The sequence below is a fragment of the Meleagris gallopavo genome, chromosome 6, assembly GCF_905368555.1.
Source record: "Meleagris gallopavo chromosome 6, MGAL_WU_HG_1.1, whole genome shotgun sequence".
NCBI lineage: Eukaryota > Metazoa > Chordata > Aves > Galliformes > Phasianidae > Meleagris > Meleagris gallopavo.
This window is the reverse complement of record NC_139409.1, coordinates 9,605,991-9,619,776: the sequence shown is the minus strand read 5'-3', so window position 1 is coordinate 9,619,776 and position 13,786 is coordinate 9,605,991. Positions and strand designations below refer to the sequence as shown.

Below are 13,786 nucleotides of genomic sequence, written 5' to 3'. Positions count from 1 at the left end.
AAAGGAGATTTCAGAAGTACAGGGAGTTATTCAAGGCAGTGATACTCACCCTTTCTTGACAGATAAGTAACACATATTGTTGGAGCATCATCCCACAGTCATCACAGCCACTGTGGCATCTAGAATGCCACTCAGGTTTACTGCTGTACAGAGTGCATGCATAGAGTAAAAGTAGCTAATGAAATGCCATGTAAAATTGGTCACTGATGCATAAAAATACTGCATCCATGGAAGAGCATTTTCAGTATACATACATACGTATTTCCATTTACCTTCAAGAAAAAGTAAAAACTGAAGCCACAAGTCTTTGAAAATGAGTTCAAGGCTGCCTGCCATTCATCAGTGAAAATAGATCACTACAAATTCTTTGAAAAGAGGTTGTTATGAAAGTTGTGGCATTTCTGAATGAAGGTATGATTTCCTGCATCATACTCACACAGAGTCTTCAGTCTGTTCTTAAGGACTGTAGAACTTAGAACGATTAAAAGGATGATCAGCAGTAACAAATGATTTCAGCATTAGGAATGACAAAGACATGTGTAATTAGTGAGATGGATACAGGAAAATTCTGAAAGAAGCTGGATTTTGGTAAAATAAAGAATAGTAAAACACCAAAGTTCAAAACTGTTACTGACTGTCTTACATGATGGCATGGAGGAAAAGCACAGATGACAGGCGATACTGAAAATCTTCTGTTTTCCATTGATTTCTGTGCTACATCCAAACACATTTCACTGGACAGAAGGTTATATTATCTGTATTCTTATTATCCAGAACTAAATAGCTTTGTGAAAGCAAGTTCTGAAGTCACTTCTCTAAGTGGGAATAGCTGCAATTAAAGCAGTATGTCAGAAGCCTTCTCTGGCATCGCCTCCTGACAATTTTGGCTTTAAAAAAGTTAACTGGCAGGTTGCCATACTTAATGCTGTACACATTTCAGAGTTGTTTAATTAGAGATTCCTATTCCAGACAGATAATTTGGAGTACCATGCATTTGGCAAATGGCTTCCACAACTGCCTTCTTCATACTTCCACTGTAGTGAACTCCTTTCATTCGAGAAAGAGCGGTTTTCACATGGAAGCTGTACTTCTTTTAACTACAAAGCAGATTAAAAACATTCATCATTATCTCATATAGCAACCAGTGTAGCAAACTAAATAGCAGAAAGAAGCAACATGAAGGCAGTTTAAATGATCACTCAGGCAATGTGTGTAGACTCAAAAACTGATAGCAAGTCAGCCAGTAACAAAGGGTATCAGCAGCATCTTGCTGTTACTCCAGTAAAGAGGCATCAATTGGTTTCTCTTACAGTTTGTCTGCAATCATATTATATTCTCATTTTACTGTTCTTAGATTTTCATTCAACAATATACAAATTATGTCCTGTATGAAGACATCACACTCAAAGGATTTTTGTAGAATCTCAAAATGGTTAAGGCTGGCAGGGACCTGTGGAGGAGACTTTGTTCCCTCTGACTGGGTTTATAAGCTCAGCAGCATCAAGGAATGTTACAAACCCCAAACAAGAAGGCATGTTTTTCATTAATCCGAGATTGTGCTTAAGGAGTGAAAGTGACACATTTGAAAACAGACTTGAAGGTAATATGTGTATGACAGTCAAGAATGTGAGTCACTTTTTTCTAGTTTTGCAGATGATTTGATACCTCAGGAACCAAAAGGATGACAGTTTATTCTGTTGTGGTAGAAATTAATGAGGTTTGACAAGAAAAAGAAGTAATTCTGCTTTTGTGCAAATGTAAACAGTTTTCCTGTTTCCTCCTGTTTTGTGGATAGCAAATATACGAGGAAATGGAGGCTCTCTCCTTGTTCACAAATAATAGCTCCAGTGCACATATGTGTACTTAGTGTGTATCCTTCGGTCTATAAACTATACTGTGGTATTTAATTCCACAGATTTAATCAGCAAGAGTACTGTCTGCTACCTATTACTTTCACAGAAGTAATCAAGTCAAACTTCAAACTCATCATGCGTGAAAAATATGTGTTTACTTCATTAAAGGCCTGTGTTTTCTAATGCACCAGAATATTCAGGAACAGAACAGCTAGGGAATGCAAGATACCAGAAGCCAATGAAGAAACTATGTGAGTGAGATTCATAGTCCTGCTGAGTGTTAGTCTTGGATGTTCTAGACTGATCAAGGTCTGATCATAACTTTTTTTTATCCAAGTGCTTCCATTCTCCTTCCATGAAATGAGATAGTCCTACTGTTCTATTCTAGAGCGCTGTTACCAGGATAAAATGTTGTACTGCAAGAGTCTGATTTCTTCAGTCATAATGTATTCATCAGTACCCAAGACAGACAGATATTCTCTATGCTTGATGGAAGTGAACAGATTGCCCATTCAGCAATCTTCTGTTCTCCTTATCCAGACAGAAAATAATCAGTGTGAAGATGAGAGGCAAGGGAGGATCAAAATTGTATACAGGACTTAGGTTGTCCTTTTGCTTCCAATCACAGATCCAAACAACAATTCAGGACAATCATTGATTGCACTAGATCCTATCCAGTGTCCCATCCTGCCAAAAAAACTGTCTTGAGATTTCAGATGCAGAGCATTGCTGACAACTGGGGCATTCAAAGGCTTTTGCAGACAGACTAAGAGTAGTAGCCACATAGAGGTGCACTGGACATAACGGACAAACAATAGATTTAACTGCTGAGTTAATTACTCTGATTTGATAGGCAAGTGCTGCATCTTGAATGGAGAAGTCTGAAATCACCATTGTATTTGTTTTCTTTGCAGGTGAATTTTATACTTTTCATCAGTATTATAAGAATCTTACTCCAGAAGTTAAGATCACCAGATGTTGGAGGAAATGACCAGTCACAGTACAAGTGAGTCATATTTTTAGGCATTATATATAGAATTAAACTAATCTCTATAAGATGTACTGGGCTGAAACCTGCTACTAGCAGTTGCTGTGACAGTATAATTACGTTTAATTCAAAAGCTCCTAATTTTAGGCAATTTAATAAAGGTTGTAACATTATGTTTAAATAGAGATTAGCATAATTTTTTCAAACACCAAATTGAACAAAAAACAGGCAATTTCATAAAGACTAACAAACTACTCTTGAATTTAATTCCATGAAAGAATATGCTTATGCATATTATGAGAAATAGTATTTTTCTTTTAATGTATAGGTATTTCATTTTGACATAAAAATTGCAAAATATATGGCTTCAACCTATTTGAAAACTTCTTTTTTCACTTACAAAACACTTTTTTTGTTTTAATATTTTAATATATTTTAAGAGGAAGAAAGAAATTGTTCCCATAAGTTGTTAAAAGGAAATATAATGTGCTTCATAGACCTACTCAGTTCCTTTTTGATTTTGTGTTATTGAATTAATCGAATACGTGAGAGAACGAAATCAACTTAGATGAAATTACACAGTCACCACAGTATTATCTAGCACAGTGACATACAGAAGTATATATGGCAGGAAATCTGTATGTATATATACATATATATTTATACAGGCAGGAAATCTGCACGTTTATTTCTTGTGAGAGAAAATTTTGTTTCCCTGTGGTATTTATGTATTTTGTGAAAACAAAGCATTCCCTTCCTGTCTGTCTCATCATTTTCCATAGTTTACTGCAGTGTAATTAGTTCTGTAACAGCAACCTTGTCCTTCATTGTTCAGCCATGTGAATTCTTTGCTTTTAGCAATTGATTGCCTGATTAAGTTTGGATTGGGTAGTCTTTAGCAGATACTTAAGGGAACAGCAGATTAACCATCTCAAGAAATACTGTTTCTCCAGATCAAATTAAAGGTTTGGAAGGCTCATTTTTCAAAATGCAAATGTGCTTTCTAAAATACAGTGAAGAATAAGGCTATTTTTTTTCTGTGTCTTTCCTTCACTAAAACAGAAAGTAGTATCAGCTAGGACAAAATATTGCTACAGGAATGGAGTGAAAGTATGAGTATAAAACAAATACTACCCATTTCAAATCATAATTTTTCTTCCCTTCCTGTGTCCCATTTGTGTCTTTACCTGGTTCCATCCTTTTTGATGCTCATTTTACTTTTGCAGTAGGAAAGGTTAAGTTGAAATAAAATCATTTTTCCACTTCACTTGGGAAAGCAGGAAATTTGCTGCCCTCATCATCTCCTTCAGTTGTAAATTAATTTCTTCTTCCAGAGAAACCCTGTTGCTACCACTTACTGGTATCACTTTTAAGTATGAGGTTTTTACTATTCTCGAGAAATTTTGCTGTCAGAACTGATTATTTCCACATAAACAGATGTAGCCTCTGGGACACTATGAGTGAAGGAAGGCCTTGAAGACTGACACAGAAAAAATAAAACTGCTTGTAATACATTGACTATTCTAATAAAGTAGGGAAATCACAGCAGCTTCCCTTCACTGTTGAATCGAGTTAGATTCACTAAGAGAGTGAAGAATTATGGTACTCAACATTACAACTTCTTGAATTTTATCTGATAGCAGTCATCCATAATCATGCATGACTGGTCCTCCATAATACATAAAAGTGATGTCATTAGAGTGATATGGGTGATAGATAAGGGATTATTGGCAATTCATCATTTCACTGGTTTCAGAGGCAGTTTGTCAAAACTGTCCTGCTTAATAGTGAAAAGTTGACATTCTTAACTTCAGTAGTGGCTTGTGATAAATTGCATTACATAATTTATAACATTAAAATTTTTCATGGGTATATATTTCATACTGTCATTATAGTAGTGAATTTGGGGGTAAATCTGAAATTTCTGATGTAAATATCACAGCTGAGTTTATTCTGGATTACATTTCCTTGCCTACTTTCCGTATAAATTGAACGAGCACCCTTACAGGTGGCAATTTAAAAGAAATAAACCTGAAAATACTAATTTAGGACATAGAATTCACCTTTACACAACTGTAAAATTTTGCAGGAAGTCAGTATTCCTCCCCATTCTCAACAATTCATGGTGGTGCTCAGGGACGTGATGTAGTTGTTAGAGTTAGGGTAGTACGGTTCGCTTGTGGTTGGCCTTGATGATCTTTAAGGTCTTTCCAAACCTGAGTGATTCTATGATTCATGCAACGTAAAAAATGTCCTGAGTGGCCTAATAGCCTCTTATGAGATAGGCTGAGAACTTGTCTGAGTCAAAAACTGGGAACTTGTCAAAGAGGCACAGCAGAGGACAGGTCCTACGTCCTACTGTTGTCCAGAGGTCAATGGAAAAAATGTCTTTTGATTTAGAGAGACCCTGGAGCCTTCATCAGATTTTGGAAGAGCACAGGGTCAGCCAGATCAAGTAGAGATGCACACATTAATTTATAAAGGTTACTGTGAGGATAATCTTACAGCAAGCTTGAAAGGAAAACAGTTTTTATCAATGTTTCCTTCATACAAGGTTTATCTAAATGACATTGCATTAGGTTCTTACCTTAGTAAAGCAAGAGCCTATCATTAAACTCTGGCTTTTTCTGCTTCATCTATCCAGGAGACTTGCAAAATCCACGTTGTTGCTTATTCCATTATTTGGAGTTCACTACACAGTGTTTGCTCTGTTTCCTGATCGCAGTTCCAACAATTACAAAATAATTTTTGAGTTGTGTTTGGGATCTTTTCAGGTAAATTTTCAAGTTTTTCTTCAAGTTTTATTGACTTAGGTTAGTGCTGCATACCAAGTGATGAATATTTTCTGTTTCTAGGGATTGATTGTTGCAGTCCTGTATTGTTTTTTGAACAGTGAGGTAAGCCTTGCTTGTGTATCGAGGATATTAATTGCTGTTTTCAGTAAATGTATAAATAAGCACCTCTATAATTTCACTCTATGTAACATGTAGCTGTTTTAGAAAACGTTTGCATTTCTGCTTATAGAATATACACATTTCTGTGCAGCAGGATAAATCAGTGTATTTGGGTGAAGAGTTAAGAGCCTTTTGAAATCTAATTCCTTGCAAATGGTGGTGCATCTTTAGTTAATGTGATCTGATTTCTGACCCTGGTACAAGTTATGTGAACTGTCTAAGTGAGGTGCAGCAAGCTTAGAAATTCATGCAAAACTTGGTACAGAATTTAGTATTTAGGGTATGATGTTAGCACGTCAGCTACTTTTTAAGGTGTGATATGTGTTAAATAGCATTCAGTGTGTGTAGGAGGAATCTGTCTGAAGAAGACGCTTGCACTGGGAACTGACATTCTACTCTACTGTTGTTCTGGTCTTTGATACTCATAAGATGACTGATTTGAGGCTAATCACTTCATTAAGTACAAGTGATTAATAGCTAGCGACTATTTTAATAAAAGCCACTTGTGGCAACACAAGTGATACTAATCCGAATTTAAAAGTGGCCGTGGGGTTTCTCTTCACAAACACTGTAGGTGCAGTTTTCACCTCAGTTTTGTAAAAACTGGTTAGAATTTGTTCCCAGAAGTCCCCACTTAGTAGCCAGTAAATGTGGAAAAGTTTCTCAAATAAAAAGAATGTTTTCATTTTGTGCATTTTCTTTTTAACACAGGTGCAAGGAGAGCTGAAAAGAAAATGGCGGAGTTTATGCTGGAAGCAGACAGCAGGCAGAGACTACAGACTGCACAGCTCGATTTCTCGAAATGGATCAGAAAGTGTTTCTCAGCTCCATCGGAATTCAAGGGCTCAGTCATTCATGCAGACAGAGACCACCATGATATAAATCAGTTAGGTTCCCAGAACATGCAAAAACTGTGGGATACATTTGTTATATGCAGCTTGATGTGGTATTTTTTAAAATGTACAGTTTATTGCTTGGCTTTTCTATATGTTGGTACTTGGGAAATTGATTTGTGCAGTCAACCAGGTAATAACAAAGACACCTGCCCCATGGATGCTTTCTGTTCTTTTCTTTAGTGACATTCATACTAGTTTTTATGTTCTCTTGCCATGTATTAGCCATAACTATTCAAAAACTCATTTACTATGAAGGTCCCTTTTGCCTCCAGCCTGTCTGTCAAACAGATGTGTGGGGTCCTATTTAATGTAGGCTGCTTTGTTACCTGATGAAAAGGTTATGACGGGAAGCAGGAAAATTTCTTAAACTATATTTATAGGTAATACTTCTTTCCTTAAGGATTAGGAAATTCTTTCCTAATTATGGAAAAGAAGTGAAAAATGAAGAAATGTGAGGTTATAATTAACCACATTGGGAGCTTAGTGTGCTAATCCAGGAAATCATTAACTTTTCACGGAGAGGAAAAAAAAAAAGTAAGGCTTATTAGCTAATCATATGAATTGCAGAGGCTAATCTACAGTTTGATTCCTATCCTGTTGTCCCCTTTGAAAGTGTACGTTTTTTTTATGTTTCGGTGCAGAACATAGGACTGCCTTTGCAGTCCAAGGCTGTTGTAATTGTTTTGATTAAAACATCAACTACTGGCATTTGCCAGTAGTACTGTTCTAATCACCAGTTGTACTTTTCTGTTTAAAATCAAAGAGATTTGTGTTGATCTTTTATTAAACAATTTTCTGAAGAGGTGCTTTATTGCTAAAGCAGTTTATCATAAGATAAACAGTCTTGGAGAGCGTTACCCATTGAAAATACCATTTTTATTTAATATTTTCATTGAAATCTCTAGAACTACATACTTAGTAGCTGAAACAAGAAATATTGCAATAATGTTAGAACTCCCATTTAAGAAATAATTTAAGTTCTCTTGGTTTTATTCTATTCTGTATCTGTCTGAGCTGATTTAAAATTCAGTTGTGGCCATGATTCCAAAAAAAAAAAAAAAAACCCTAAATGCAATCCCTAAAATTGACCATAAAAGGCATAAATGGAAGGAATTCTCAGCAACGCCAAGCCTCCTGTGCAGCCACTTTGTAAAAAAAAGACATGGATCTGACAAGTTCTTATAAATACACATAGAACATTTGCAGTTTTAAAATAAATAAATCCAGTGATGCTTATTTCTCATGTTATGTTTAACCACATCCACTGTAAATGACAAGTTTTGCATGAGCATTGTTGGCTCATAACAGCAATTGCCCTGATATCTCAGATGATAGATCATATGAAGCCAGCAGAAAACAAGGTCAGTAATATTGCCAGGGAAAGGGAAGAACAGTGGCAAGGGCATGTCTTTGACAGGCTTTCATGTACACTCCTGAAAATATTAGTGGGAATACTGTTGGCAGTCATCAGAGTATCTGTACACCTCTTGTTCTGATTTAATTTAGCTATTTATTGGTCAAACACAATTTATTGTAATGAGATTACCCTGGAGTGATACATAGTTCTGTCAGATCAAAGACAGGAATGTCCCAAGACTGCCCCACGGGCAGCACTCATCAGTGTTGCATGACACCAACCTTCACTGTGCTTTATGCAACCATTTTCATGTCTGTAAAGTCCCAGAGGGCACTGTTCTTAGTTATTTCTACTTCCAGAAAATCCCCATATCCAAATAGCTTTATACAAATTTTGAGCATCATCCGATCACCATGGAACTTGACTTCCATCTGCCTTTTCACACAAAAGTGCATAGTATGCTAAAATGTATGCAAAAACTGAAAATCAGTTTGATGAATCTAGTGCTTACTCAAACATCTCTACAATGCACTGAAATAGCTTTGTCTTGCATTAGATTTTACACAACTGTGGAGTCAAATGGTCCTGCTGGTGACTCTTCAGAGTCAAAAGGACAATGCAAGAAAACATTTGACTCCGTCATCCCTGAATGTAGTTTGTATTCAGTCTTAGTAGCATCAGGGGAGGAGGTGGATGAAGCAATGCAGGTGTATGCTCTCCATGTATGGCCTTGTGACTTAGCTCTCCTCCTCTTCATTGCTTTACTGCCTTTCTCACTTTGGTCACGTCAGGATCCAAGCTGAGTGATAAAGGCTTGAGCACGAAACTTGCTGGATTATATTCCCACTGAAAAGCCAGTAGCACACCATGTTAATTAAACAAGAATGCTGACAGGATTCTCTCTCATACTGTACTTAGTGGTTATGCTTTATTTGCCTTGGAGCCAGGTAGGCAAAGCCATTTATTTTGAGTGATTTTTGTGACATTACCTGCTGATGATGCCGGAGGGACACCTGGACACATTACTTTCTACTTGCCGATGGTGATCAGAATCTAAATATATAAAGTTAACTTAAATTTTCCTCTCCAGAGATGATGATTTTAGCTAGGTGCTTGATAAATTTAGTCGAAAGTTATCTACCCTTATTTATCCCTAAAAAGCCAAATGCCTGTTCCTGAGCTAAAGACTCATTTTAAGTGCCTTCCATATTGATCATAAAGAAGTAGGTGCTAGTTGTAGATGATTCATCCCATGTTCTGCTGTGCATTTAGGGCACATAAACTGTTTTGTTTTTTTTCTGTATTTACTATAAAATGAGCTGAGGGTAGGGTAGGTTAGGGTGGAGTGAGGTAGAATAGAAATGAACAGAAACTTAAGATTTCTCACCCTCTGTCTACAATTAGGCCTCTGCAGAAGAGTCTGTTCAGTTGTGTTGCCAACAGATAACTAAATACCGCCTTTTAAGCCACGTAAGCTGATTGACAAAATTTATCCTTCCATAAATGCTTATATGAAGGATCCCTATGTAGTCCATTCAGCAGGATGTCCCTGTGGTTGACTGCCTTCCATGATAAACCCAAAGGCCTTATGAACGATATTGATTTGCCTGGGTTCAACTTTCAGCAGCTGTTTTTTCAGGTGTTTGCCTTTTTATCTTTTGTAGGTGGGTCATACAATAAAACAAAGTGCTCGTGGCTATGAGAAATTTTCTTTAAGTGAAATCTTTTGAATCACACTTAAAACCATCTTAATTTCCTGAAAAACTAAACACATCAGAGCTCTAAAACTCTGAATACAACTCTGAGCATTTTCTCATATGATTTTTCCTGTTTCTCTTCTGTGCCTCGTTCAAATTTAGAATATTTTCACCTACAGAAAATGGAACATTTCAGGATACCCCTTCAGGAAGGTGTACAGCATTGACCACATTTCTCACTCCCACTCAGAGTTGACATGGTCATACTGTTATCTGTGCAGTCATTTCAACTGCTGTCCAGGAGCTGATTAATGATGTGAAATGATAATAATACTGGCCTGATTTTTCAACATGTAAATTAGTAACCTTGTTAAAGTACGTTGACCTTGGTGTCTGGCTCAGGTGCATTAAGGCATCCTTTAAGCCACTGAGAGTAGTGCTGGTTTCCATGAAATGCTGTGTTTGACATGTGTTTGAGTAGCTTCTCCATGCATACCATGCTGGAGTGCACTAGAGCCCAACAGACTGCCCCAAAGTGCTGATATGCGCTGCACGTAGCACCTGAGGAACTACCCAGTTTAAGCATATGTTGGGACTGTACCACAGTGTTAATAACTTGCTAGCCACAAAAATTGACAGTTTAAAAAGCCTTCTAGAGCCAAGTCAGAGGCAGCTTGCCCCATTGTGTAGCACTTCACATGCTGGCACACCTCAGACAGGCCTCCCTCTGCCTTTAACATGATGAAGGGGAAAGCTGAGTGCCTCAGCAAACTGTGCAGTCTGCCTGACGGCGTGTGAAATAAGTCATTGCCAAGTGCACGTATCTCACACACCAAGCATGAGGACTGAGATGAGTCATTGCCATTGTCTCCTGTTCTTGTGAGCGCTAAAAAACTTACCCTGTTGCCACTGAATTTGTCCATTTCAGCAAAGTGATTCTGCATAAAGTTCAAGCTCATTTCTGCAGTTTTTTTTTTTTTGACAATTCTAATGAAAATTAAACATGTCTGATAAGAAGTACAACCAGTAAGTAGCCTGTAGAAAAAGCTACTTTGCGTGTTAGGGTTGTTGTCTGAGCAATTGCTGTCTGTGCAAAGTAATACAGGAAATACTTGTACAAGCAAAAGTTCCTCCACATTACCATGAGTGCCTAGATAAACTGTGGGCCGCCAGTACTATACCTTGACGAAACCAAATAGCAGCAGGTAGTATTGAGCAGTATTGTTCTGCTCAAATGAAGAGTATTGAAACTATAATTTCTGACATCTATATTATGAGTATATCAGCACATATCAGTAAACCATTAAAGTATGTCAGCTACTTAAAAAAAATCATTTTTTGGTATGATTCTGGTTTAATCTGGTTCTGCCCAATGACAGTATGTTCATACCACTTCCACTGCCAGCTAAAACAGTGGCTGAAATGTCCCCCAATCCTTTATTCTCCAAAGCACTGTAGTAAGTTTCTCATAACCTGCAGCTTTCCCCCTCTCCCTGGAGCATTAGTATGAGTATTGTTTTGAAATTCTCTTTTGTTGTCTTTATAACTTTTTATCTGCTGAGTACAGTAATAATTAAGGATGATGTAAATGAATGTGATTATTTTTTACACAATGTACAGAATATGATGTATAGATTAATGCATGTAAATAGATTTCCTTTTCATACTTTAATTCACTATACATTTCCTCTGGTTTTACTCGTCTTTTTTGTTTTCGGTGTCACATACCTAACAGCTTTCTCTGTGATGTATATAAAGCTGTGAACAAACAAGGGTTTACATCTTTATGCTATCAGTGATAACAGTAATTAATAACACCGTGATGAACTGAAGATGAGTCAGAATAAAAGTTTTAAAGATTTTGCACAGAACTTCTATATGTCAATACCTGTGTGGCTGGCAGCTATCTTCCAAATTACTACATCTTGCTTAATTGTGTTGTCTAGGTGTCTTTGAGAATCGCCACATAACGGACCTACAACAAAAATAAAGATTATTTAGATGGAATACTATATATCTTATCTCTTAAAGGGAAGAAATGGATATCTATTCATACATCTACAGTGTGTATTCTTTAGAAAACCAAGTGCACACAAGCTAGATCTTCAAACTAGAAATAGTATTTATAACTGACTGCATTTGAATATTTTCATTTTTTCCTAATAACATAGGCTGGGATATATAGTGATTTATTTGACATGAAGTTTAAGTTGAAATACTGCATCAAAGCATTTAATAAAATATATTGATTCAAACTAGTTATATTTTAACAGTCAAAATAAAGATTTTTCTAGATATATGCTACAAAACACAGTCAATGCCCTGGGTTATGCAATTAAATATTAATATTAGCCTTGGAAAATGAAATCAGAGAGCCAAGCTCTACGTTGAAGTCCTTCATTTCGAAGCCAGTGCCTTTGTAATTGCGACTGCTTTTCAATACAAGCTTATTGAGTTGTGAGATCCTCTTTCTGAAAGGCTTCATTTAGCAATAACCACTGGCCACTGCTCATCCCTGGTTTCCTACTTACATTCTTCACCTGCTCCTAATTAGGCAGAAAAAGCACAAGTGCTATCTCTGCAGGATACGAAAAATGCTTTGCAATAATGAATGAATCAATAGGCAAGTTTATTACCATGTAATTAATAATGGATCCTGACTACAGGGAAATATTTTGTTATGCAGAACTGTATTCATGAGAAGAAAATTGAAATATAATCTAAATACTATAGAAAATTGTGTTGTAAAGAATGATTGTATATTAGGCAGTTGGTGAGTTAGACAATTAAGTCATTCTTGCTGATTCTAGCTTCTGTCATTCAGAGAAGTATGCCAACCATATTGCCTCTGCTAGAGAACAATTAACTTGGCCTTACTCAACAATGAGAACATGACAAAAAAAAAATATTGATTCTCTCACATACACATCATCTTTGAAGTACCATTTTAATGATTTTGCCTATAAAACCATAATACCTTGTCCTGTGACCACAGGACAGAAATTAATAAGTCTAGATAACTTGGAAGGACCATTTTGACTTGTAACATGTGGAATTAATACATTGTTAATGAGTTTTAAAAAATCCTTTAAAAGCCCAGCATGTACCTGGCACAGTCTGTAGCTCCGGTTACTTCCCGATGCCCTGAAGATAAGATGACCCCAGCTTGAAAGACAGAGGCAATACTGACTTTATTATGCAGGCCCAATTTTTCTTTTACCTAACTTCAAACATCTCAGTTAAGCCTTCTATTTATAAACCCCATTTTGGGCTGATTACAAAGCCAGAAATCCAGCCTGAGCAGGGATGCTGCTTCTGGGAAAGCCCATCCTGTCCCAGGGCACTAAGGACCTGAAAGGGCTGCAGCAAGAAAAGCCACATCCCTGTGCTGAGGTCAGCAAGCCCTGCAGTGCCACTGCCCCTTAGCCTGAACATATCTATACTCAATGTTTCTCACACATTATCTGTGACTTAATTTAAACTAAATAATTACTACTTAGTTCCAATCTTGTGACATATGGAAGGAAGGCACTTAGCAATTCCCACAGAAAAGTCAGGTATTAGTTGGCATCTCATGAATTGAAGCTGGAAACTAGAAAGATATTTAGATTGAAGGAACTTACAAACTTTTCCAAATCAGAATTTTAAACATAAGTGAATTACAAAAATCCTTGAATTTTGATACTTTGCCAATTGTTACAAGATACTCTATTAATGCTGTTTCAGACACTTGTTTCAGCTGTAGATTCAGTCTAACATGGCTCCATCATGCCTGAATGAACAGACAGTACTGGTGGCATAAATACTATGGAAGAAAATTTGAGTCCTATAAAGAGATCTTTAGTGTTAGCTTAGCTATCTTCTTCCTCCCTTTATTGTGCTCTATATTCAACACTAGCCTAGAAAAATTCTTCCAATTACCTTTTCATATACTGGTCCACGAATAATACAACTCTACTTCTATATATGTCCCCCAAATGTCTTTGATGAATGGTTTGTTTCCTCTGAGTAATAATTATTCATCTCAGCATTTGGCAATAG

The 13,786-nt window shown here is 36.7% G+C and overlaps 1 protein-coding gene across 5 annotated transcripts in view; it reads left to right on the top strand.

Moving 5' to 3' along the window:
* VIPR2 (vasoactive intestinal peptide receptor 2) overlaps window positions 1-11,759 on the top strand; it is a 51,916-nt gene extending 40,157 nt beyond the window's left edge. For all 5 annotated transcript variants that reach the window (XM_085227036.1, XM_085227035.1, XM_085227038.1 and 2 more), the window contains 4 exons: window positions 2,768-2,859; window positions 5,486-5,615; window positions 5,697-5,738; window positions 6,507-11,759. In XM_085227036.1, coding sequence (XP_085083162.1) covers window positions 2,768-2,859; window positions 5,486-5,615; window positions 5,697-5,738; window positions 6,507-6,677 — 435 coding nt within the window. In that variant the 3' untranslated portion in view covers window positions 6,678-11,759. The remainder of the gene's footprint in view (window positions 1-2,767; window positions 2,860-5,485; window positions 5,616-5,696; window positions 5,739-6,506) is intronic.
* Window positions 11,760-13,786: the final 2,027 nt, after the last annotated feature.